General features: G+C 52.3%; 2 protein-coding genes across 2 annotated transcripts; both read right to left on the bottom strand.

Moving 5' to 3' along the window:
- Positions 1 to 630: 630 nt before the first annotated feature.
- HOXC12 (homeobox C12) lies at positions 631 to 4,631 on the bottom strand. The gene is made up of 2 exons (XM_023210616.2): positions 4,007 to 4,631; positions 631 to 3,220 (listed from the first exon to the last, which is right to left on the bottom strand). The coding sequence occupies exons 1-2, from the start codon at positions 4,608 to 4,610 to the stop codon at positions 2,982 to 2,984; spliced, it is 843 nt and encodes a 280-aa protein (XP_023066384.1). The 5' UTR covers positions 4,611 to 4,631; the 3' UTR covers positions 631 to 2,981.
- Positions 4,632 to 12,960: 8,329 nt separating this feature from the next.
- HOXC13 (homeobox C13) lies at positions 12,961 to 20,741 on the bottom strand. Its single transcript, XM_023211283.1, has 2 exons — positions 19,851 to 20,741; positions 12,961 to 14,507 (listed from the first exon to the last, which is right to left on the bottom strand). The coding sequence occupies exons 1-2, from the start codon at positions 20,590 to 20,592 to the stop codon at positions 14,251 to 14,253; spliced, it is 999 nt and encodes a 332-aa protein (XP_023067051.1). The 5' UTR covers positions 20,593 to 20,741; the 3' UTR covers positions 12,961 to 14,250.
- Positions 20,742 to 23,621: the final 2,880 nt, after the last annotated feature.

Here is a 23,621-nt window from a genome sequence, read left to right as displayed (position 1 = left end):
GCCTGGGTTTACCTCTGGCATGGCCTGGAGAGAGTCGCTGGCTTCAAAAGGTGGAGCCTATTTTGCCAGTTCCAAGGGGTCTTTAGCCCCCTCTCAACATCTTGCAATACACAGTGTCATCTCAGAGTGAAGCCACAGGATTAAGATCACAGGGTTGAAGCTCTAGGCCCACCAACCCCACTCCATCTCAGCCCGTGGATTACGGGTTCCTCTCACTGCCCCGGTATCCAGCTCAGATCACCAGTGCCCCTATCCCAGCTTCTATTTGTCAAGTTCCTGCAGCACAGACCTCCTTTTCTGAAGTTGGTTTCAACTTCCTTTAGGTTGTCCACATTATTTTTATGGCCCCACGACTCCTCAAAGCTCCCTCTCCTCCCCCAAGTCTACTACCACCCAATTTTCTCTCTGCTATAATTGCTTGGGACTGGAGATGGTAGCTCATCAACAGATCTTGGTTGCTTATACATTTTTTGTTGCCCCTGCAACCACTCTTCCTGTATTATTATTATACATTTATTATTTTTATTATTCACCTGAGCTGGAGAAAACAGAGTGGAGAACAGCTAGGAGGCTGGGACTCCCATTATTTTGGGGTAGAACTTTTGTTTTCAAAAAATCACATAATCATAATTCATGTTTTAATTATTATTATTATCAATATTAATATGATGAAGCAACTCTGTACAAGGACTATATAAAGGGAAAACGTGCTAAAGACAGATGTTTGAATAGGAGAGTACACTACAGAGAGCTGGGGAGGCAGCTAGGGGAAGGGCAACTATCCATGGGGACTACACTAGGTACCAGCGACAGACACAGAGAACAAGACACAGATTGACAGAGAAGCTCACAGAAGTCAAGTTTAAAGCACATGGAAAGAGAATATTGCATATCTTTGTCCCCTCACTCCTTTTGGAGTGTTCTGGTCTCTCTTCTCTATTAGGTTGGGAATCCGGTTAGTTTGGAGTGGTAGAGCTCGAATCCAGCACCCTAGAGCCCAGAGGTCACAGGAAGGGCTGCATAAAGGGGGCACAGTGGGTGACTTCATGCCCAGGGGAAGCCCACAGGAGACTGCAGACAGCTGGAGTGGTGGTAATTTGGGGGAACTTGTACATGGGTGAAACAAGTATGTGTGGCTGGGAAATTGTCAGGTGTCAGATATCCAGCGGGGGATGGAGGCATGTGATTGTATCTCCACTCTGCTGGGCCATGTGGGGACTATGAGGCAGGCTGCCTGCAAGTGCACTAGGGAGAGTGGGGTGGGCCCAGTGCTGTGCTGGGCTCAGCTGTGTGTATATGTTTTCCTTTGCCTCTGCCTGTGCAGAAGCTCTGTGCTGGTGGGAGAGTAAAAAGGTCAGTGGATTGCCCTTGGAGAGTTTGTTAGAGGAGACTCTCCCCATATGGGAAACACTCCAAGTCAGCAGGCCAGTTTCACACTGTCCAGGCTGCAGTTAATTCCCATCAGAGCCCTGCTTCTCACCCCTCTTTCTCCTGGAAAGGGTGGGACAGTAGATGGGAGGCTGGGGGACACTTGGGGAGAAGGATAAAAATGAAGTGCAGAAAGGTTGATGGTTCTCTCACTGCTCCTTTCTCTGAAGCCAGCCCAGCATCTACTGGACTGGGGCTGGGGTCTGAAGGAGTCTGGATGAGAGGCCTTCCCACTCAGAGAAGCCATTCTCAGACCTCCAATGGGTTCTAGGGCTGTGCCCCTCCCTCTGCTCTGGTCCATGTGCTAGGCTGTGGAGGTTTGCCGGCCAGGAGGCAGAGGCAGCCAGTCTGAAGACAAAGGGCAATGTTGGGTGGGTGGGCGGGGAAAAGAGAGAAGGGAGGTGGGTGGGGGGCTGCAGCGCCCCCCTCCTTCATTGTCACCAGCCTGGGAAACTGGGGTTGAGTGGGGCCTCAATGGCTGGTAGCCCCTTTAAGGGGCTCATAAATTACTCTGGTCCAGCCTCTGGCGGCCATGACCATGAACGCCAGCCAGGAAGGGAGAATCAGAGGCCTCCGCTGTGGCTGCCAGAAACTCGCCCGGCCAATCAGTGTGGTGCTCTGTAGCCCCATCTACAGCCTCTTGGACTTTCTTTCTGGAGAGCCAGGTGGGGACCTCTGGGGTGGCTACTGAACCTGAGGCTGTGTCCTCTGGGCTCTCAGGTCCCTGCTTGCTGCATCAGGCCGGCAGCCGCCGCAGGCAACGGAAGAGTGGATGGCAGCACACCTGTGAACAGACGTTCACCCGGTGCGGGCAAGGGGCTCAGGAGAGGGCTGGGGACCAGGACACTGTTCTGGTCCTAGAGGGAACATGAGGCTGACAGTCCTTGTCCACAGCCTGGCCAGCCAAACGCCCAAGCTTCAGCCCACTGGATGTCCTGGGGAACCCAGACCCAAGCAGACTCTGGGTCTTGCTGATCATTTTCTCACAAACCACACTTCCTCCTTGGTTCCCCACTTCCTCCAGCCCTGCCAGAGCCACCTGACCCCCTCAGCTCTCTCTGCTGACCCTCCACCCTCCTCTCTACTCCCAGCCTCTTCTAACCCCACCGACTGTGAGGTTGGGGTGCCTTGGTTCCACTGGCCCTGCTGTCTGCTGCTCCTGCAGGCAAAGAGAATTAAGATCACCGAAGGGAAGTAGAGGAAGGGGACATTTGGGCCGCGGCTTCTCCAGATCCTCAGCGGAGGTGCAGTGCCCCAGTCCTGCCTCAAATAAACCAGCCGGTAGCACCTCAGCCTTCCTGGCCCTGCCAACCGCGGGCAGCCGCGGGCTTCGGTTCTCCCTGGCTAGGTGTCTTCCCTTCTCTCTGGGACCTGGCAGGGTGTTTTGGGTGTGTATGGGAGGGAACCACGAACAAAACAGACAAGAGGATGTTCAGGGAGGGCCTGCCAGAGACGCCTGGCGTTCTAAGCGGGGACTGTGTTCTAGGCGGCCCCCTCTTTTGCTCTTTGCCAGGGACAGGCTCAGTCTGGGGCTGGCGCCCGTGTCCTGCCCGCTAAAAGAAGGAGAGAGCTTGCTCCCTCAACAGGAGTCTTTTCTTTTTCATTCTCCGGTTCTGAAACCAGATCTTGACCTGCTGGTCACTAAGATTCAAGCGGTCTGAGAGTTCCCTCCGGCGCTGGCGTGTGATGAACTCGTTGACCAGAAACTCGCCCTCCAGCTCTGCCAGTTGCAACTTCGAATAGGGCTTGCGCTTCTTCCGAGAGCGGCTGTGGATCGGGTACCAGGGCGCGCCTGGGTGGAGATGAATGGCAGGGGTTGGCCAGAGGATCAAAGGGTGACCAGTCCAGTGCCCTCGGCCCTTCCCCAGACCCTTTCACCTTGGCCTCACGCCTGGACTCCAGGCCCTTTCACTGCCTTCTGCTTGCCGCCAGTCATCTGAATCCCCTCTTCTACCCAGACCCCCATCCCCACCAACTCCCCCACCTTCTTTACTCTTTTTTTCTTTCATTCCTTGCCCTTACCTCCTCAACCCTACCTCCTGCTGCAGTATTCATGACCCTTCTATGTCCCTGCCCCTCCTTTCTCCCCAAACCTCTCCCCAATTTTCTTCTTCCCTATTTCCTGGTCCATTCCTCTCACATCCTTCAGGACTGGATCCCCGATCAGTTAGAACAGAAATGGGCGAGTGGCAGAGCAAATGTGTCCACTGGCATTTCTTTTGAAATGTAAGTAATGGGGGTCTGTGGGAAGGTGGAGGGAGAGGCGCCTGGGAGAACTAGAGCCAGGCTTTCTGTCCCTATCTCCTCACCCCCAGGCCTGGGGAGTCCCCATCAGGGTCCCCCAATTCCGGAATCCCTGCCGCCTCCAGCCGCAGGCGGAGGAAAAAGGAACTCTGTCTAGTTATTTTATGGGGGTATTTACATGTTTATAGGCTCCCCCCACCCGCACTTCATTTTAAAAGAAGCTCTTCCTCACCACACATTCTGTTACCCCAGGCGTCCCTAGCTCAGTCCTGCTCTGCCCGCCCTGGTAAGATGTCGGGTTTGAATCCGCCGCGTGAGTGGCCGGGGTCCTTACCGCTGGCCGAGAGCCCGCCGCTGGGGTTCAACGGCGATACCAAGCTGCCGGGGTCGCCTGCGCCGGCGCCCTTGTTGCCCTCGTTGAGCAGGGACGAACTGGAGTCGGATTCCAGCGACTGGCAGGAGGGCGGGTCGTGCGGGGGTCCTGCGCCGCCGTCGCCACCGCCGCCGCCCGCCGCGTAGTCGTACTTGAAGCCGAGCGCAGGCGGCCCCGACGGCTCCAGCGGGAGCAGCGCTGCCCCGGGCCCGGCTCCCGGGTCGCGCCCGCGCTCCTCACGCTTCAGGCCCCCGCCGCCACCCTCGGCGCACGGCTCGCGGTAGTAACCCTTGCTGTCCTCCACGCGCGCCAGCTCGCACGTGCGGCCGAAGGGAGGGTTGAGAGACACTGGGCTGCCGAGGTAGGGCTGCGGGTAGCCATTGCACGGCTCCGCCGACGGCCAGGGCAGGGAGCATACGTTGTCGCGGCGTGGGTAGGACAGCGAAGGAAGCCCGGGAAGCTGAGCCCCGGACGCGCGGAAGTTGGGAAAGTAGAAGGTGTCTCCCGTGTGGATGTTTACCAGAGGCCCCACAAACCCGGGATTCAGGAGATTATGCTCGCCCATTTCCGCGGGGCCCGACCGGCAGCTTCTACTTTATTGCTATCTGACATTAAACATAGTTAAACCTGCACCGGCCACCCATTGGCCGCCCCGCTCACGTGGGCGCAGCCGCCGGGGGAGGGGTGGGGACAACCGATCCCCCCTACCATCCCGCACCAACTCCAACTTCCCCCTTCCCCAATCCTGGGGGTTAGTGGGGGAACAAAGGGCGGGGGCAGGTTTATTTGCTGAATTCTGATTTTTTTAAAAAAATATATATAATCTAACGCAGAGAGTAAAGCAATTGCCCAACACGGAGAAAGAGGGGAAAAAAAATACACACACCAAAAAAATGCCCGCATATATACACCCCTATAACCTGCACCCCCCCCCCATGTATTATCTTATCGCCAACAGCTGGCCAAGCACAGCCCGTCCCTCTTTAATTGGTTTCTTTATTAACTAAAACCGTTGGAATTTACAATATCTCCCTAACAAATTACTATTAGATATTGTGTCATATAAAGTTTACTGGCTGTTTAAGGAGACGGATGAGCCCTTTGGCTCGGGGTTTATTTACAGTAGAGGCGAAGTGGGGGTAAGGACAGGTTTCCCTGCCGTTATCTCTCCCAGCCCCAGCTGCTGCTGCACGCTTCTTTATCAGCTCTTTATCCTCAGGAATTTGGAGAGACATTTGGAGTCTTCTTCCCCAGTACTCAAGGATAACTGATAATGCCGGGTTTTCCGCTGGAACCGGGAGCCACCCAGCCTCACACTTCCACTCACCGCTAAAGGAAGGATGCGGAAGAGAGGCAGAGAATGCAGCAAAAGGAGGTGCCTAGCTCCGCATGTACCTGCCTGCCTGCTCCTGAAAATCTGGGGGCTAGAACTACTCTTCTACTGTCATTTCCGGGGGACTGAGGAGCTTCTGGGGGGCTCCTGGAGTCTTTGCAGCGGAAATCTTTGGACCCCCTAACAGGGCTTAACTGGTCTGACAGGGGCCTAATTCTCACTGCGGAGGAGACATCCGCACCCCAGACCCAGCCCAGCCTTCTCCTGGGACCATCAGATAGCAGTGCAGAGGCCCGCAGTAGGTTGCCTCCTGAGGGGGCTGGGATTGAGGGAAAAAAACCTTGAAGAATTATCTTATTGGGGGTGAAATTATATGTATGATGCAAACTCAGAAGCTCCCTCCAGAGAAGGCCGAGAAGCAATACTGGCTATTGGTGAGATAATCAACATCTGCAAAACCACAATCCGATCTCAACTAGGTCCAAAGAACACAGCCAAGCGGATTAAAAGGAAAGACAAAATAAAACTCCCCCAAACCAGATGTATCCTTTTGGCGTCTAATAGAGAAAACACTCGAATTTCCATGTGATTTTTCGAGCTCCTAACCAATGCACGGCTTAAGTAATACAGGGTTGGATAAATAGTTCAGTAAACGTCTAAATACGAAAAAATACCAGAAGATTGAAATAAAATTGGAGACAAGAGAGTCGGAGAGAATGCAAAAGAAATCCATTTAGGTGAAAGTTAAATATCAGAGAAAGCCTGAGAACAAGCTGAAGCTACTAAAGCGGACCCAAGCAGAGAAGATTCTCCCTTTTTTCCCCTCTCCCTCCCCTCTCTTCTCTGCAGGACGCGGCAGAGAGAAACGCAGATTCTTTGAATTCCACCGCTCCCCGGGCGATTTCATATCCCAAACCGTAGCTGCTCACTCCTACAGAAATGTGTCCCCGCGGGCGCCGCCCTGCCCGGAGCAGTTCGAAGCTCGCAGCTCGGTGCCTGCCCCTCGCCCTGCAAGGCCGGTTCCCCTTCCCCGCCCCTGCTCGCCTAGCTGCCCGGCCTGGCCTGGCCCCTCCCGCCCCCAGAAGCCGCCCCGCGTTAGGCCCACTTGTCGGAACTTAGGGCAAGCTACGGGCTGCAAACCCGAAGCGGTCACCTTCGGTTGGAGCCGGTGGCGCCAAGGAATGAGCAGGAGACTCAGCCTGGATTGGCCTTTTTGTGCCTAATTGATAAGGGGCTGCGAGGCTGCGGAGAGGAACATCCCTCAGCTGCAAATTCCAGGTCACAGCATCTGTAGCATCTTATTTCCCCTTCTCGAGCCGTATTGATGAGCGCCATTGAAATTTCAGTTTTTAAAAAACATTTTATTTGAGGGTTATTTTGGTCATAAAGATAAACAGGGTGTGACTTTAATATTGCTGCTGATTTCAATCAGAACATCGTGCGGGCAGCTAGGTCTCCGCCCAGGCTCTCCAGGCCTCTGCGCTCAGCCGCTATTGTTGGTGTGAGGGATGCCGAGCTGGACTTTGCCAAATAATCACTAGCCTTTGTGGGGTGGAGTATTCTCCTCATTCTCTTTTCCCTTCCTAGATAATTCCAATCTCCTAGAAAAGGGACCCCAGAGGAAGGAATCAGCCTCTCCCCATTCCCTCCACCTCAGCAGGCAAATCCCAGGCCGGGAGCTCTGCTCGCTGCCCTCCCGAGCCAGGCCGCTGAGCGCGAGGAGCAGCGGCCACAGGGCGGCGGATGCAACACAGGAGAAATGAAGATTGGTTGAAGGCTTCCTTCTTCCAGACATGCATTTCTTCTAGCCTGATTTAGCCCCATCAAAGGGGTCTATTTTCCCCAGATTTTGGACTCTGCGGGCGAAGAAGCACGCACAAACCCCTTTTCCTTCTCTGTAGCTGACCCTGATTCCTCTCAGGGAGAGCTGCCGACAACCACTAGCAAAATTCGCATCCCTAGTGTCCTGCTCCCTGAGACCCACTGGGAACCTAGGGATTTTCAGCACCCTGGCAAGGACCAGGGTAATCTAAGCGTCCAGCCTTCCGGAGCACCACCGAGGCTCTGTTTGCGGTTAAGGAAACCCGCAACACACGCAGCTCAGGCACCCGTTTTTCAATCCGACTCAGACAAAAATGCCGCTCCCAACCTGGGTCCCCGGGGCCGGCGGGAGGCTCGGGTGAGACCCTTCAAATCTAAATCCAGCCTCGGCGAGAGCTGCTCGCGGGAAGCAGGCTGGGGCTGGGTGAGGAGACTGGGAGGGACTCGCAGCCTGAGGCGTTGGGGCAGCCGTGTCCAGCCGGGCTTAACCCGCCGACATTTCGCTGACCACACGCAAAACTGTAGGTGGTCGGGCCGAGGCACCCGAACCGCGGAGCGATTGGTGCGAACTTTCCGGCACATTTATCGAATCACAAGGCTAGAGCGGTGGCCTGCCTGCTGGCCCCTGGGCCACTGGCTCCCGCCGCAGCTGGCCAGGCTCGACTAAGCCTCGCTCATTAACTCGGGGTTAATTAAAGCTGAAGGCAAGGATGCGGTCCAAGGTTTTCCTTGAAGACCAAAGCAGCCTGCGTCCCTCAGCTCTTCCTCCAGCTGGATGCAACGCCGCCTCTCTCACACCTTCTCTGTGCCTCCATCCCTCCTGCATCCTAGCAGCCTCCACTGCGGCTGAGCCAGGCGAAAGGAGTTAATTATAAAATCTACGCTGATTCTGGTGGCAGAGGCAACGCGGCTGCTGGAGGTTTAGGCCGCGGGGAATCGGCTGTGAGCGACTGCGTTCTGGCTCCCCCGCCGACCCATGGTCGGGAGTGATTCCACGCAGTACTGCCTTACCCATGGTCTGTCCAGAGGCCGCAGGGGCCCAGTTCAAGGTCACTGTCTAGTTTGCAGAAAGCGGTTCTGCCTTGTATGCAAATTAGGCTGGGCCTCAGCCCCAGAAGGGGTGTGAGCAGGGGTTTGGCCCGCGGAGAGAAGGGAAGATGAAAGAGGGGCTGAGTGGGAGGGCCTGCCCCCTCAACCCTGCAGCCCTCTCTGTCTTGCCTCTTTGGGGCAACTTGGGTTTGGGACCTGACTTTTGTCGGGTTCAAACAAGGGTAGCGGGTAGAGTAGGGAGCTCAGTCTCCTATTTCGTGGTTTCCAAGCTCCTTCAGGGGTTGGAGCCCACCTGGCTCCCAGCCCTCCCTACGGGTAACCTGGAGGTAAGGAGCAGATTGGGAAATCCCTTTCCCAGGTGCTGCTTTCTATAGGGATTTGCAGCCGGGAGGACAGAGCCCAGTCAGGTTTTTAGGCTCAGGCAAGTAGCCTGGGGCCGATGGAGCCCCTACCTCCTCCAGTTTTCCCTCGGCTTCTCTAGTCCTCTGTCACCAAAACATCCCAGCCCGATTGCCTCTCAGAAAATGCGAGGGAGGTGAGAGCCCCCAGGCAAGGACATCTGGGAGGCCATCTCTCCACCCCAATATGAGCATCCCTAAATGGACCACCTTCCCCCGTTTTGTCTTTTCCTTCAGTGGGGAGCTAACAGTTAAATAGGGCTGCAGCTCTGACATTTTCCCCCTCCACCAGCAGAGGATCTCCTCCACCTAGTGAATTACTGAGTGTCAGGCAAGGTGTGGGAACCAAGTTAAAAAAAAATCGCATCAAATGCCACACCCACAGCCGCCTGCAATGCAACAGAGACGTCTCCACCGACCTCTAAACTGGGTCAGGGGGTGAGGACTACCCGGTGCGCCCTCGCTCCTCGGCGTCCTTTTCTGGCTTTGACCCTGTCCACTGGCCAGGCCCAGCTCTGGGGAGGAGCTGAGATCTGCTTAGGGTCTGCTCAGCACCGCTATATAACTGCTTTCCAAGCCCAGGGCCCCAGTTCCGGGCAGAGGAGGAGGGCTCGGGCAGATTGGGGTGGGAGCAACGGGCCCTGGAGGCGGTTGGGGGTGGGGAATGGACTACCAACTCCGGGGCTCGCTGGGCTGGGAGAGCGCGGGTAGGAACGAGGGTCCACTTACCTTTGGAGACAGAAGAGGTTCATAAGGGTGAGGGATAGGAGTTCTCAACCTCTAGAAGTCTTCTGGATTCCCCCTCTCCAAGGCCGTGCGCCGGCCTCGCCAAGGTATCAGAGGAGGGCGGGGCGGGGGGAGGTGGATAAAGCGGCCAGCGGCAGGCGCGCGGGAGCGGAGTTGCCAGAGCATCTCTGGAGAGGCCGCCTTTTATGGGCGTTATTAGCGCCCTTGTCTAGACTGGAGACGACACCTCCTCTGTGTGTAAACAGAGGCGGCGAGCTCCGGCGGGAAGGGGGATGGCGCATCAAGGGGGCAAGCAGCCCTCCCCTTCGCTGGCACCGGAAGATCAAGGCCTTTTCCACCCTCCCCCCCTTCCGTGTGCTCCCTATGATGTCAAGGTCAGAAAGACCTAGTCACGGTCAAGGCTAAAAGAGGAAGAGCCTGGTTGGTTGTGAAAAGACTCTGGCCCCCTCCTCCTCCTCCCAGAAGCCCCTGGCTCCCCAGGGCCCCTCAATTCTCCACCAGTGCAGGTCTAGATACACATCTGCCTGAACCACTCTTGGAGTTTTCTTGGGGGTGGGCTCCAGTACCACCCAGGACAGATCCAGGCAGATCCTAGGGTGGGGAGTTCTCTTTTGAACAGATGGAGCCACTGAAGGGGCTTCCTGCCACAAGGACCCCACCTCCAATGGAAGGGCTGTTCAGAGAGATAGCGGCTGCCCCAAGGGCCTGTCCCTGCCTTGCACCCACACTGGCCTGCTGTCCCCACACTGCTGACCCAGCCGCCTGTGGATCAACCCCAGGAGCAGATGGTCTCAGGAGCAGACAGTCATGGAGGGATCTGCCGAAAGAACTGCTGTCCTTGTTCTCTCAGGTGGGTTCGGGCTGTGGGACTGCTAGCTGAAAGGCCCATTCTGCTGGGCCTCTGTCTGGAGACTTAGATGTGGGTGGGGAAGGGTTTTTCCCCCAAGCTCAGCAAAGGATCTCTTGAAGCCCTCTCTGGCAGCCCCGGGGAGTGACCACCAGATGGAGAGTCCTGTGAGGCCCTAGGCTGCCTGAGCCTCCCAGCTCTGGCCTAGGGATATAGGGGGAGTGGGGAGTGCTATCAGATTATGAGAAAGATAGCAGGAGTCTCAGTCCCTCTGTGTGGCTGTGTTTCCACACAGTGGTTTCACCAGCTCTTCAGATGACCCTGTACCCCCCTGGTACCCTCATATTTTCCTTCATACCTAATTTTACTTTTAACACAAACACTAGGAGACTGGCCTTGTAGAGAGAGACACATTAGAGACATGACTAAGAGATGAACTATCTCATTGAGTCCTCAAAGACAATGCCAATTCTTGGGAGAAGGCAAGGTGAGAGATCAACACAATCAGAGTTGTGTTGAAGAAAAACATCCTTATTCAGGGAAAGAATAGTACATTTCACAACTGTGCCTCCCCAAAACACATGCTCACACACACTCATACAATGTTTGCTTACTCTTATGGGAAAGTCATCTCCAAATAAATCCAGGCATGATACTCCTCCAAAATAAATCTGGGTATGTTTAATGCACCGCACGAGGGCTCACAGGCATTCAGGAACTGCAGTCCTTGTTAGACTTACCAGTGTCCCAATGCACCAGTAGTGTGCCTGCACAGGCTTTCCTCTTTTTTTCCTCCTCCTCCTCTCTTCTTCCTCCTCTTCTTCCTCCTTCTCCTTCTTCTTCTTCTTCTTCCGAGACAGAGTCTCACTCTGTCACCCAGGCTGGTGTGCAATGGTGAGATCTCGGCTCACTGCAACCTCCACCCTCCCGCCCCCCACCAGGGTTCAAAAGATCCTCCCACCTCAGACTTCACAGACATGCACTACCATGCCAGGCAAAGTTTTTCTGTTTTTGGTAGAGACAGGATTCCACCATGTTTTCCATGCTGGTCTCAAACTCCTGAGCTCAAGCAATCCGCCGGCCTCAGCCTCCCAAAGTGTTGGGATTACAGGCATGAGCCATTGCGCCTGGCTCCTCTTCTTTTTCTACATTATTCCCTTCTAGAGCCTTAGGATGGTTCCCTCAGTATGGGATGACTACCTCATATGATTATAAATGGGTTTGTGTGCAGAAGCAGAGGAATTGCTCGGAGAACTCTAGACTTCTCTTTAATCAGAATCCCCAATTTCCAGTTTGCCTACAGCTGTGCTTGGGACTACCCAAAGCAGTCAGGAAGGGTGGGGTCATAGTAAGAGAACCCCAGGCCTCTTGTCCACTCAGTTTCTTTTTCTGACCAAACACACACACTCAGTCTCCAACTCCTTTCATCTCAGGGGAAACTCAGGGATTTGGAGAGAGAGGTTGGGATGGTGGGTGGGGAGATAAAGGAGAGATGGAATTAAGAATGAACCTTATTCCTGGAAATTCTCCCTCAAATCTCCACTGCCCAGCGTGTGGCTCTCTAGTAGTTAACCCAGAGTTGAGACCAGAAGCACTGGCAGCCACGTCAGTAGCAGAACCTCCACAGAGGGCAAATTCTTCAGGTTCTTTGTCTCTCAGCCTCCGTGTGTATGTGTGTGTGTGGGTGTGGGTGTGCGCACGCGCGCACGCACGCGGGCGCAAAATGTGCATGTGTTTAACCCCCAGGAACATTTATTTAAATGAAATTGTTAAAGCTTCAGCCCCATCAGGCAAAGGGAGAACGGAGAACTCTGATTTCCAACCTGACATCTCCAGTGTTTCTGCGTCTCAGGAGAGGAAAAATATTATATATAAATAAAAATTGCTGCAGTAAAGATTTAATCTGAGATAACATTGTTTTAGGCTATATTGCTTTTAAAAAGTCTCAACCTGACAACTTAATGATCTCATTAACTCTGCCAGATAGGGAGATAGGCACTGACGCGACCAGGAAAACAAATTAGTGGCAGCATCTACATAGGCTCCTCATTGCCTCGAACACTGGGGTTCCCAGGAATGTGGAGAGTAAAAGTGGGATTGGTTTGGCAAACTGGGGGCCAAAGGGGTCCTAGCAGCTCAGCCTCTCTGCATAGGTTAAGTGAGGGGAAGAAAATAGTACAGCCAGGAAAAGCTGAGCTTGAAGGTGCCCTGCCAGGCTGTGCTGACCCCAACCCAGCCCCAACTCCAGTCCTGAACTGGCTGAATGTATCTGGGGCCCTCTGGGGGCCATAGGGCACCAGGAGCCTAAGGTTAGTTCCCCGCTGCCGCCGGCCACCACATTTACCTCACCCACTTCCCAGCTGGGATGCCATTTTCTCAGTACCCAGAAACAGATCTGAGCCCCAATTATTAATCAAAGTGACCGTCAATGTATTTTTGTCACTCACCTGCTTCCAGGCCTTTCGGTCACCAATTACATCTTTCCTTCCTCAACATACACTCAACTAAGTTGGGCGTCAGGATGGGAAGTTTTCTCCTATATAGATGGTATAGATAACTCAAAAACTTAAGTGGAGCAAAACAAGGGTTTGGAATCTACCCAGCTGGGAGTGATGTCTATACTGCGCCCCCTGATCATTCTGGCAGAATCAGGGCATAGTAGACTGTCCTGAAGAGCCAGTGAACAGAAGAGACTTCAGAAAGAATCTAGGCAATAAAATCAAGGCAAAAAAAGATATTTTATTTTAAAAACATGTTTGTGGGTTTTTTTTTTTTTCCTTTTTGCATTCAGTACATCGTCATTCAGACATCACAATACTATATACAGATACACAACATTTAAAAAAAAGCCTATTTCTGATGAACATTTCAAAAGAACACTGTTTTGTAATGCACCAGTGGGAAGGGAAGAGGCAAAGGACCCCCACAGCACCAAGGTGGTCTTTGAGGAGGGAACTGTTAGGCAGCATCTACATTTAGCTCATTTAGCTAATTGAGGGCCAGATCTTCTTGCCTCCTGAACTAGATCCTCTAGCTTTCCTCTGGAAATCAGTAAAAGTGAAAGTGTGAGGAGTCCCTCCGGCGCTAGTGCCTCGATGGAAAGGTGACTGGAAAGGGACTTTGTTGAGAAACCCATTCTCCATCCTCTTGGAAGAGATGTTTATCCTTAGAAAAAAGTTCTGCTTCTGTGCCTGGCCTAATCCCCAACCTTACCACCTAGAGAGAGAAAGAGAGAGGAGAGAGAAGCCCTATTTAGCAGCGTGGCTGGAGTCTTTGTCCTCCTTGGATTTCCACATGTTGACTGAGAGAGCAGAACAGGGGAGGCAGTGGGGCAAAGGCAGCTCCCAACTGGCCCCAAGAAATGCAGTTTCTTGGTTGGGATGGAGCGTAGGGGCTGCGTTGATTCCAGCTTTTACGGAACCATCCATACTCCAATCACGCTGCCAGATCCCTAATAATTATCATGAATGTTAACACGACTTTTAAAATATGCACAGAAAATTTTTACTGGGAAATCTTGCCTAAGGAGTGCGAGAGGGCCAGCGAAGGAAAGTATGAGCTGCACAGATCCTGCGCTGAAGCTGCGCCCTTAGGGAGGGTCCTCTACTAGCCTGGTGATAGGATGAGGCAAGAATTGGGGCCATTCGGGATTCCCCAACCCTGCTTTGGTTGGAATGACTGGGCTCTGCGCTGCCACTGGACTTTCTGGCAAGGTGAGCACAAGGAGGAGTAGAGGTCGACAGCCTTCCTCCCACGGCCCACCCGGGATCCATTTCCAAAGCTGTTGAAGCCGGGTGAGTCCCATCTGGATGGGGGTGGAGGCTGGGGATGGGATAGGGAGTTGGGGATGGCCCACTGCGGCCATGGAGCCTCTCTGCCTCCGGGCGGCGCGGTTCTTCTCTCTCGTTAACATTAAATACTCTTCTGCACCCGCGCAGCATCTTTCCGTGGGTTCGGTTATGGTACAAAGCGGTGACATAAATAGATGGGGCAAGCAGCGGGTGGGTGGTCAGGTGGAGTGGAGATGAGGCGCTTTCGATTTGCTGACCACCTTCTTCTCTTTGACCCGCCGGTTCTGGAACCAGATGGTTACCTGGCGCTCAGAGAGGTTCGTGGTGGCGGAGATGCGCCGGCGCTTCTCTTTGGTGATGAACTTGCTAGCCGCGTATTCCTTCTCTAGCTCCTTCAGCTGCACCTTAGTGTAGGGCACACGTTTCTTGCGCCCACGCCGGTAGCTGCTCACCTCGGGCTGCAGGGGAACCACGTCTGCGGGGAGATAAGGCAAGCGAGAAGAAGTGAGGCACGCGGCTGGACTGGCCTAGAGGACCCGAGGCTGCCTACGCACAGAGTACTGGCAGGGGCTTAATGGGGCCAGAGGATTGCTCTGCATAGTGAAGTCCCAAATGCTTTTCATTTCTGTTATTTTAGCAAGACCACAACTATGGTGAGGCCACTGGGCTCAAGGTTTAAGGGAGGGGGGGCCAAAAATTCAGTAATCAAGACGATATTTTAATGCAACGTTTACAAAAGCAAAACGAATACAAAAACATCCATGATGAACACAGTATCAATTAAAAAAAATAAACATGGGTTCGGTATTACTGATTTTCTCTTTTGTTTCAGACCCCAATATGGCTCTGCACAGCACTCGGTATTAGGATCCTTGTACGCTTAGAAGGGGCCCTCCAAGTTCCAGCCTGGCCTGCCACGCTTGCAGAATTTCAGATATTCAGAAAAATCCCTCCTTCCTGAGTTAGATCGTTTGGGTGCTTATTAGTTTATATTCTGCCCTGTTGTCAGAGGAAGACACTCTGCTATATGTTTCAGGGAGGGCATGGCAGGCAGGGGGTCAGCTTCAGTGGGCCCAGATCACCATATGGGTCTTCATGCCTTTGGACAGTGGCCCTATGTTAGGGATGTGAGGCACAGATAGAAGATAAGTGTCCAGGTGAAGCAAGCCTGCTGGGAGGTCCACACTCTAGGAATTGGGGTCCAATGTTGTGAACCACCTAACAACACCCAAGGTGAGGGGTCCTGAACCTGAGATATAGGGAATCAGGTGTCGCTGGAAGTAGGGGGTCCACACCACAGTCCCACCAAAACAGGGCAAATTCTGTTCCAACCCCCTTCCCTCTCCATTCCTTCATGGCTGAAGGAAACTGTCTACATCCCATGCACCAACCATAATCGTATACCCTAGATACCTGTCATCCAAACCAATATCACCAGTTCTGTTTCTTTAGGCTCTGAGAATTTCACAGAAACTAAAACCAATATATATCACTTCTATCTCCATTTTCTACTCCACCCTCATCCCTGTCAATAAAGGTCACAGCAACACTTTCAAGGGGAAGTGGGGAACTAGGGAGATTATCTGGATAGCTCAGTCCTCAATTTTTCCATGTAATTATTAGAATTTAGGTGAAAGCTAATGAGAAGGGCTGAATATTTGGGGTTTCCCCTTCATTCTTACTGCCTTTTGAAACTATAGACACAGCCCAGAGGGAAGACACATAGTTCTTTCTGAAATGTTTGTTCCCATCCCACCCTCACAAAACACTTTCCCTGTACCCACCCCCATTGGGCCTGCTTTCTCTCAGGGACTCTTATCTATACACAGTGGGAAGAGTAGTGTCACAGTGATACACAGGAGAAAATAAAATGCTCAGGAAGAAAATGGGAGACAGGGGGTCCAATGGCCTTGTTTGACTGTATTCTGGTGACAATTTCTCAGGAAGACTATTGGACCTGGCATTTTTCTCTGCCTCTGTGAGAATAAACCATGATTTAAAAAAAAAAAATCTTAAAAACAAAATAACTTTATTTAAACAGTATGGATCCTTTAGATTAAAAAGGATTTGTTTTTGAACAAGACCTTTTGTCTTTAAATCTCTCAGTTCTCAAATTTGTTTTACTCTTACAGACATAACCATGATTTGGGGAATTGATGATTTGTTGACAAGAATAAAATGAAGAGGGTAAGTAGTGATACCAGGAGTGTGTTGCTTTTGTTGTTGTTATTGTTGTTTTTAATCCTCAGAACATTTTTTCAGGCTTATTTTGTTAAACTCATTTTACAAGATCAGGAATCTGAGGCTCAGAGTGGGTAAAATAATCTAAGTGGCAGAACCAGATTTTAAAGGCAGACTTTCTGACTCTCAAAATGATACAGTAAGTTTTAAAATGGAAATAGGCCAGCTGATACAATCCAGCTTTAAAACACCTCCTTTTCCCTGGAGAAGAATAAAGTAGGGTAAAGGTGGGTTTTTGTTTCTGAATTAGCCAGACAATTGTCCCCAATTTTTTACTTTACTTTCTTTAAACTCTTACAATTACCTACCCAATTTTGGTTTCCTAAACTCTAGCTCTAAATTTCCAATGATATTTAATCAACCCTAAAAAATAAAATCAGTTTAAAAAGTAGACAACTGGTTTAAACTGGTTATTTTTCTCTATAGGATGCCAAGAATTGATTTAGCCAATTTGTCCTGGATCAGACCAACTGCAGGTTGTTTTGGTCTCCTGGGGAAATAACTCCAGTTTTGTCATCTCAAAGAAGCCCCCTTTCTTTGTCTGCTGCCTTATCTGGAAAGGAAGTGGTATGTAGAGATGAAGAAACATCTGGTAGCTTAGACTTGGAGATGTGCATACACTGCCTAAAGTAAGTGGGGGCTTAGTTACTAGTCTTACAATCACCCCTTCCCTAGTCTCCATCCAGATCACATACACAAATGACTTCATGCCTGGAAACCTAATAGACACCTTTGAGGAGTAAATAAAAATCATATCAATGCTCAGCCATGGCTTTCTTTTTGGCCTTGGGGGCCCCTGTGTTTAGCTCCCCACAACCCACCCACTCTTGACCACCCGCCACCCACGAGCAAGCTCTGGGCTCTGAAGAGTGCCTTGTCCAGCTAGAAATCCAGCTTGCTACTCTTTCCAACCCAAATCCAAAGGCTTGTCAGTAAGGACTTCTAGTATGGCCCAAAGAGCCCACTGTTTTCTTTCTCCCTCTTTCTGTCTCCTGAACCCCATCTCTCTTTTTCTCCCTTTCTGATTCCCTCCTGGAATTTCTGCCTCTCTCTCCTCTAAAAAAAAAAAAAAAAAAAAAAAAAAAGGTCTACACTCACCATAGGGAGAGAAAAAAACAAAAAACAAAAAACAGAGCAATAAAGCAAGAATCTGTATAATTGGGAGAAGGAAGAAGCCACGACACATCTTGGCCCTAATTATCTGGATCTTGCTGAACAATTGCCTCCATCTCCCAAACCAGCCCAGACTGCCACAGATGAGGTTTCTCAGAGCCAGAGGCACTGTAGAGAGACAGCGGTGTTTATGCCTACATGTTGCCGAACAAACCACAATTGCATAGACAGAGTTATCTTGAAATCTCACTACTTCTAAAAGATCTCTGAGTGGGTAGAAAGATGGAGAGTGTCTGAAGATAATTTCTTATTCATCTGCCTCTTGCCTGTACCTCTGCACTCACTGATACATCAGTCCAATTCTATTTCCACACGGGGATTGTGGGAGCACATAGCTGCTGAGGCATGCTAGGTTTTATATCCATTTCCATGCCATAATTTGCAAGTGTATTAAATCTCAATTGGGCTATAGTTTTTTATTTCAAAGTTATTTTTCTCTAGGAGGCTGTGATCAAAAAAGTATTTATTTTTAGTGGAGGTTGTTTTTTGTTTGTTTTGTTTTGTTTTTTTCCTGGGAATCTTTGAGATGTTTATTTTGCTCAAAGATATTTCTCAGCTTTTCTCCAATCCTTCACCCCTACTCCACACTACATTCATACATAGAACAGCTCCTTCTCTTCTACCTCTTCACTCTAAACCCATTGCACATTGCTATGGGCCTGTGCCCCCATCCACGGTAGGTTTGGTGGGCACCTGCTCCCTTACCCCTTAGTCCCTTGGCATAGCCCATTGGCTTCCCTGCCCCAGGAATTCCGGCTGCACCCCAATCTCCTAAGAAGTTTTGTGTTTTGGCGAGATAGAGAATTAAAGGGCCATCTCTCTAAAATACATTGCTATATTATGAACATGTGAATTGCCTATCTTCTAGAAATGTATTATGGGATATTTCATATTAGGTAGTTAATAAAAGAAATCATATTACATAAAAATATTATAGCCAATACAGGTAGGTGATGCACAATACCATGTACTAAAATTGTACCATCCTTAATTCTGGCAATCAGAAGTCACGGTGCCTAGTGTAGGTCATACCCTGGTATTGAGTTGTGTTATACTAAGTAATTTCATAATATTCACAAGAATGTTATCTGCTACACTCTCTAATATCATTCGGTAATTTTTTTTTTAAACCACCTACCTCTGCTTCCAATTCCGGATGCAGAGGAATTTCAGGCCCACCCTTACGAGGTCTTTGGGTCTATGCTTTCCAAGGAAAACATTCCTGAGCTTGGCATGTGGAACTGGTCGGGGAGCTGGGCACTGTCGGGAGACATCTGTGGCTGCCCTGGGCCCCCAGCCCCCAAAGACCTCTGTAGGTATCAGAAGGGAGAACGCTCTCCCACTGAGCTCTTCTTACAGGGAGAACAGACTCAAATACCTGACTCCCTAGACTGGAATCCTGATTTCTCAGCACAGGGCAGGATCCAAAGCTCTTGGTGTGGTTTTGGGAAACCTGGGACTGCTCTTGTAAGGAGAGCGGTGGGATTTGCAGGATCCTTTCTCTCTTCAACTGGAGACAGAACAAGAGGGGAATGAATTCTCCCTTACCGTACTTAGCCAGACAAGACCAAGGGTCTCCCAGCCCAGAAGCCCCTGAGCAGGTCTTCCTCTCCCATTTCTCATCCCCACGCCCTTCCTTCTGTGTTTGGGGCACCAATTACTAACTCTCTTTCTCGACCACATATGGGGGAGATGGCAGTGGAAATGTCTATAAATTTGAGCTCAATATACCAGAGAGGCAAGGAAAACTTTACATTGCTGGGGAGGGATTCGAGCCTCCTCTCCACTCCCTCTCCAGAGATTTTGGATCTTCTGTTCCCTCAACAATCAGGAAATTCGTGGCCAGATTTTTAAATATGTCAAGAAAGGAAAAAAAGAAATTCCACATTTCTGTAGACCCCAGCAAATTAGTCCCCTATTTAAAAAATACTGTCTAGTGCCTGAACGATCCTGCAAATTCTGTCAAAGAAAGTGGGGGTTCTTATTCTCCCCCCTCCCCACTTATTCGATAGGTTGGGGGTTTTGTCCTGGATTCCAAGGCACTATAGGCCCACCCTGCCCCCAACCCTGGCCGGAAGCGGGTTTAGGGGCCAAGAGCCCGGCAGGAGGCTGGAGCCCGCGAGCGGAGGCGGAGGCGAGCCACCGAACGGAGCAGAGCCGGCGGCCCGGCGTTCGGGCGCCTGTGATTGCTTCATTCTTCGCCGGGCAGCTACAGAGAACGTGTCGGAGCAGATTTCTTCCCCGGCGCATTCCTCAGTGCAGCTCGCCCGGCCGGCTCCATAGGCAGCCCAGCCGAGCGGGCGCGCCGGGGCCAGACGGCGGGGGTGGCTGGGGCGCGGGGCCCCGGGGCAGGCAGGGCGGGGAGGGGTCCCCGGCGGCGGCGGCGCTCAGGTCCCTTCCTTACCTGGGAAGGGAGACTTCCAGAGGTGGGCGGACTGCGACTGCTCCTTGGAGCAGTACACCTGACTGTCCCAGCCATTGGAGAGAGCCCAGTGCTGGTAGCCTTCGACGGGGATGAGAGCGTCGTGACGCGGCTCCGGGTGCCCGCTGATCCCGGGCACCACCGACACGTCCAGGTAGCCGGGCATCGCCTGGTAGGAGCTGGCAAAGCTGGGGTAGAAGGCGAACTCCTTGGCCCTGGAGGACAGGTCGTCACCCGGCAGGGCGCCCGACGGCTCCGGGTATTTATCGCCCGGGTGGTAGGCGCAAGGCTTCTGCTGCAGGTTCACGTTGTGCGACAGGCGGCAGCCGTAGTAGCTGCCCCCGAAGGGGTAGCCGTAGCCCAGGGTGGCGCTGGACGAGGTGGGGGGCGCGGGCGGCGGGGCACACTGGCGCGCCGCCTCCGGGGCAGGGATGTCCGTATAGACGGCGCCCTGAGGGGCGCCCAGGGTAGCCGGCGGGCGGCCCAGCACTGGGTGCGGAAGCAGGTCGCGGCAGTGGCTGGCCGGGCAGCTGCTGCCCAGACCATCCATGCTCGGGGCTTTGCCGGGGCTCGCTCCGCTGCAGCCGCCCCCCGCTCCGCCCGCGCCGCCGCCTCCTCCTCCTCCGCCGCCGCCGCCGCCGCTGCCACTCTCCACCGCGCTGTCCTCATAGACGTACATAAGGCTCTCCGGCCAGCGTGGATGCAGGAGCAGCGAAGTCGTCATGACATGATCTGCTGGAGCTTTTTAAAAACTCCACTTGCCAGAGGCAGCGAGCAAGGGAGACACCTCGCTCCTGTTTCCCCTCCCCCATCCCTCCCCTCTTTTCTCTCCACCCCTCCCCTCCTCCTAGTGCTTCCACCTCCCTCCCTACATTCCCTCTACGCATGCGGAGAGACTTCATTAAGAAATCCGCCGGTTCCCGCCCTCCACCTCTCAGCACCCCTCCCGCGCTCATGTGACGCTCTCTGCGCACGTGATGCCCGAGTCAGGTCTCCTGGGGTTCCCTCCCCTCTAGGTGGGGCGGGGCGAAAAGAAAAAGGTCTATGCTGATTGGATCTCAGTTGGGCCAAAGGAGGCGGGAGCTGGGAGATTTAAAGGGACAGGGAGACGCCCCCCTGGCCGGCCCCAGGGAGGGGGTGGGGGAGGCTGAATTTGGCCGACGCAAAGGGAGGAGAGGGCTGTAACTGGGCGCCTCCTCCTAGGCATAGAATGTGCACGGGGGAGACAGACCCCTATCCCCAAACCGATCACTGTGACTGCCCAAGTCTCTGGATTGGGGCTTGAAGCTAAGGGTGGGGAAGAAACCAGATTTTAAAGAATAATAAATGAAGATAATAGAAAACAGAACAGACAGGAGCGCTCCAGCCCTGGCAGCTCCCCTCCGCTCGCGGCTGGAAAGAACCTGATGCCGCGTAGTGAGCCTTTGATGCCGGGATTGTGTTTCCATTTCCTACTTTCAGCCACTTTCCCCAGAACCCCAGATGTCTGAAAAGGACACTCTCCTTTACCTCGCTGGATTTTTCTCAAGCGGAGAGGGGTGTGACAACCCCCAAATACAGAATTCATCACCTGGGGCAGGGGATTGTGAAGCAATGGAATATACTCAGCAATAAATGGAGAAAGAATAAAACGAGGGAAATAAAAACAATAGAATAGACTGATATTTAAATATGCAACAGAAAAAAATCTCAGAGTGAGGTTTTTTAAAGAAATGCGGGTGGCGAGGGCGTAATATTCAGCCTGGGAAAGCTAAAAAGCCCTGGATGCGAAGGAGAGCGCGCTCTCTTCTATAGCTATACAAAAGAAAACGAGGAAAATGGGGGAGATTCAGTGCTACCCCTTTCGAGGGACCTCTCTGGTGCCACTCTGGGGACCCTGCAGAACCCACCTCTGCCCTCAGGGGCCTAGTCCCCAGTTTGAATACCCTCACTGGAGCTCCCACGGCTTTCTTAGGTCACCCTCTTTTAGTGCGGAATAGTTTCATGATCTAAAACTGCCCCCTATTTCAAAGAAAAAATTAACACCAACTTACTGATTCTTCAAAAGATCTCCCTTCTTTCCTCCCAATCTCCCAACTTGTCAGGAGCCTCAATAGAGTCACCCTTTTCTGAGGGAGTATCTCCGTGGAATTGAGTCAAGTTCCCTTTCAGCAGAGGACCTCCCTGAGAAATAGTAATGAAGAGAGAAAAATAAGAGGGGAAAGGGGCTGCAGCGTTTCCTTCTTTCCTGCCTCTGCTACAGGTTTTAAATGCTGAGTGCTCATGTGTAGCCAGCGCACAGGTCATGGCCACACAGTAGCGCCTCGCTCAGCCAGACCTACTGCACCCCTCAAATGGAAAGCAAATGGACAGGTCTGCAGAGACCCCTTCGGGCCACCTCCCTCCTCTTTGTGGGGAGAAGGTGGTGTTTGACGGTTGAGAGCACTCGGACATCGATGAATTAGGATAGTAATTCTTATCCGCGTGATCTTGAGCCAGAAGAGTCAGCTCAGAGTTCGGAAAGCAGGCTGCGGGCTGGGCTGGCAGTAGGAGGAAAAATACAACAGAAAGAGGGTTGAGACATAAGGAGACCAGCTCAAGTGTGTATTGAGGGCAATGACGGAGGGGCGAGGAGAGATGAGCCCAGTGGAAGATAGGGTCTTGACGGGAGCCGGCTCTGCTAGGAAACTGCTTATCCTGCTGCTGGAGTCCAAGGTCAAGGTAAAACGAGGAGAGCAAACAGGGCCTGGCCAAGTCTAGACTGGGTCGTGTGACCTTGGCCCCCTTGCCTAAGGCCTGGCTGGTGGGGGTGGGTGGGTGAGGAGGCCTGTCTTTTTCCAGCCGCGGGTAGTAAAGATGGAACCCAGATCCTGGCCTCCACTTCTGCGAAGTGCTGCGCCCAGGTGGAAGAACTGGGGCGCTGTGGACAGGGTTCTGCGGGACTGCCAGGAGAAACAAAGGGCCTGAAATGCCCATCCCATTCTTGGGGCTCCCTCCCTGGTCAGGCCCAAAGCCGGACCCGTTTTCCGTGGGCCAGAACTCAAAGGCACATCTCCAGCCTTTGGGAGGAGGAACCGGAATGGCTGGAGTAGGAACCAGAACGGCGTGAAGGATCTGGGTGCAGGGTGGCCAAGCAATAAATAAAATTAATAGTATGGTCTTTTCCAGGTTTATATAAGGGCATTAACTATTCCTATTGCAATGAGATATAGATTTAATTAACCCAGCAACTTTACAATTCCATTTACTAGGAGCACTATGCGGCCAAAATGTAGTGGCGAGAAGAAAGAAAGGGAACCATAGTCCTCTTCCTCAAGAAGACCAGCCGAAGTTGTAGGCCTCCAAAGCGACTTGGAGGAGTGGGAAGGCTGGAGGGGAAAGTTTGGGCTAAGGGCAGAAAAGGCGACTGAGGAAGTCCGCGTGCTCTGAACAATTCCCTCTTCTTTCGCTTGGTTCCCCAAGACCTTTCGTGCCTGCAAACACAGTCTCCAAGTCTGGGGCGCCGGGATCGGGGAGGGAGGCGCCGAAGAAAGAGCTTGCAGGAGGGCGGTGGAAAGTAAAGCCTTGTTGGTTAATTAACTTTAAGCCTGGGGTGGTTTCTCTCCCCTCCCCCGAAAAAAAATGTGGCTCTCGCTGAGACACAAATAAAATCAAATTAAACACTCCAGGAGAATATGCACCACTAGAAACGTAGTAATTACATCTCCAAGGCGATCTCGCCCTAGAAAGCCTTTCTAGGGCCTGGCGCTGAAACTCTCGGCTGCAGTGCTCACC

This window comes from Piliocolobus tephrosceles, chromosome 10 (genome assembly GCF_002776525.5).
Source record: "Piliocolobus tephrosceles isolate RC106 chromosome 10, ASM277652v3, whole genome shotgun sequence".
NCBI lineage: Eukaryota > Metazoa > Chordata > Mammalia > Primates > Cercopithecidae > Piliocolobus > Piliocolobus tephrosceles.
This window is presented reverse-complemented; position numbering and strand designations above follow the sequence as displayed.

Bases quoted from the DNA above. Each gene is read 5' to 3' on its own strand.
- HOXC13 (XM_023211283.1), bottom strand. From the start codon at position 20,592: ATGACGACTTCGCTGCTCCTGCATCCACGCTGGCCGGAGAGCCTTATG. The intron at 14,508-19,850 runs GTAAGGAAGGGA...ATCTCCCCGCAG, and splicing joins CTGGAAGTCTCCCTTCCCAG to ACGTGGTTCCCCTGCAGCCC.
- HOXC12 (XM_023210616.2), bottom strand. From the start codon at position 4,610: ATGGGCGAGCATAATCTCCTGAATCCCGGGTTTGTGGGGCCTCTGGTA. The intron at 3,221-4,006 runs GTAAGGACCCCG...ATCTCCACCCAG, and splicing joins CGGCGGGCTCTCGGCCAGCG to GCGCGCCCTGGTACCCGATC.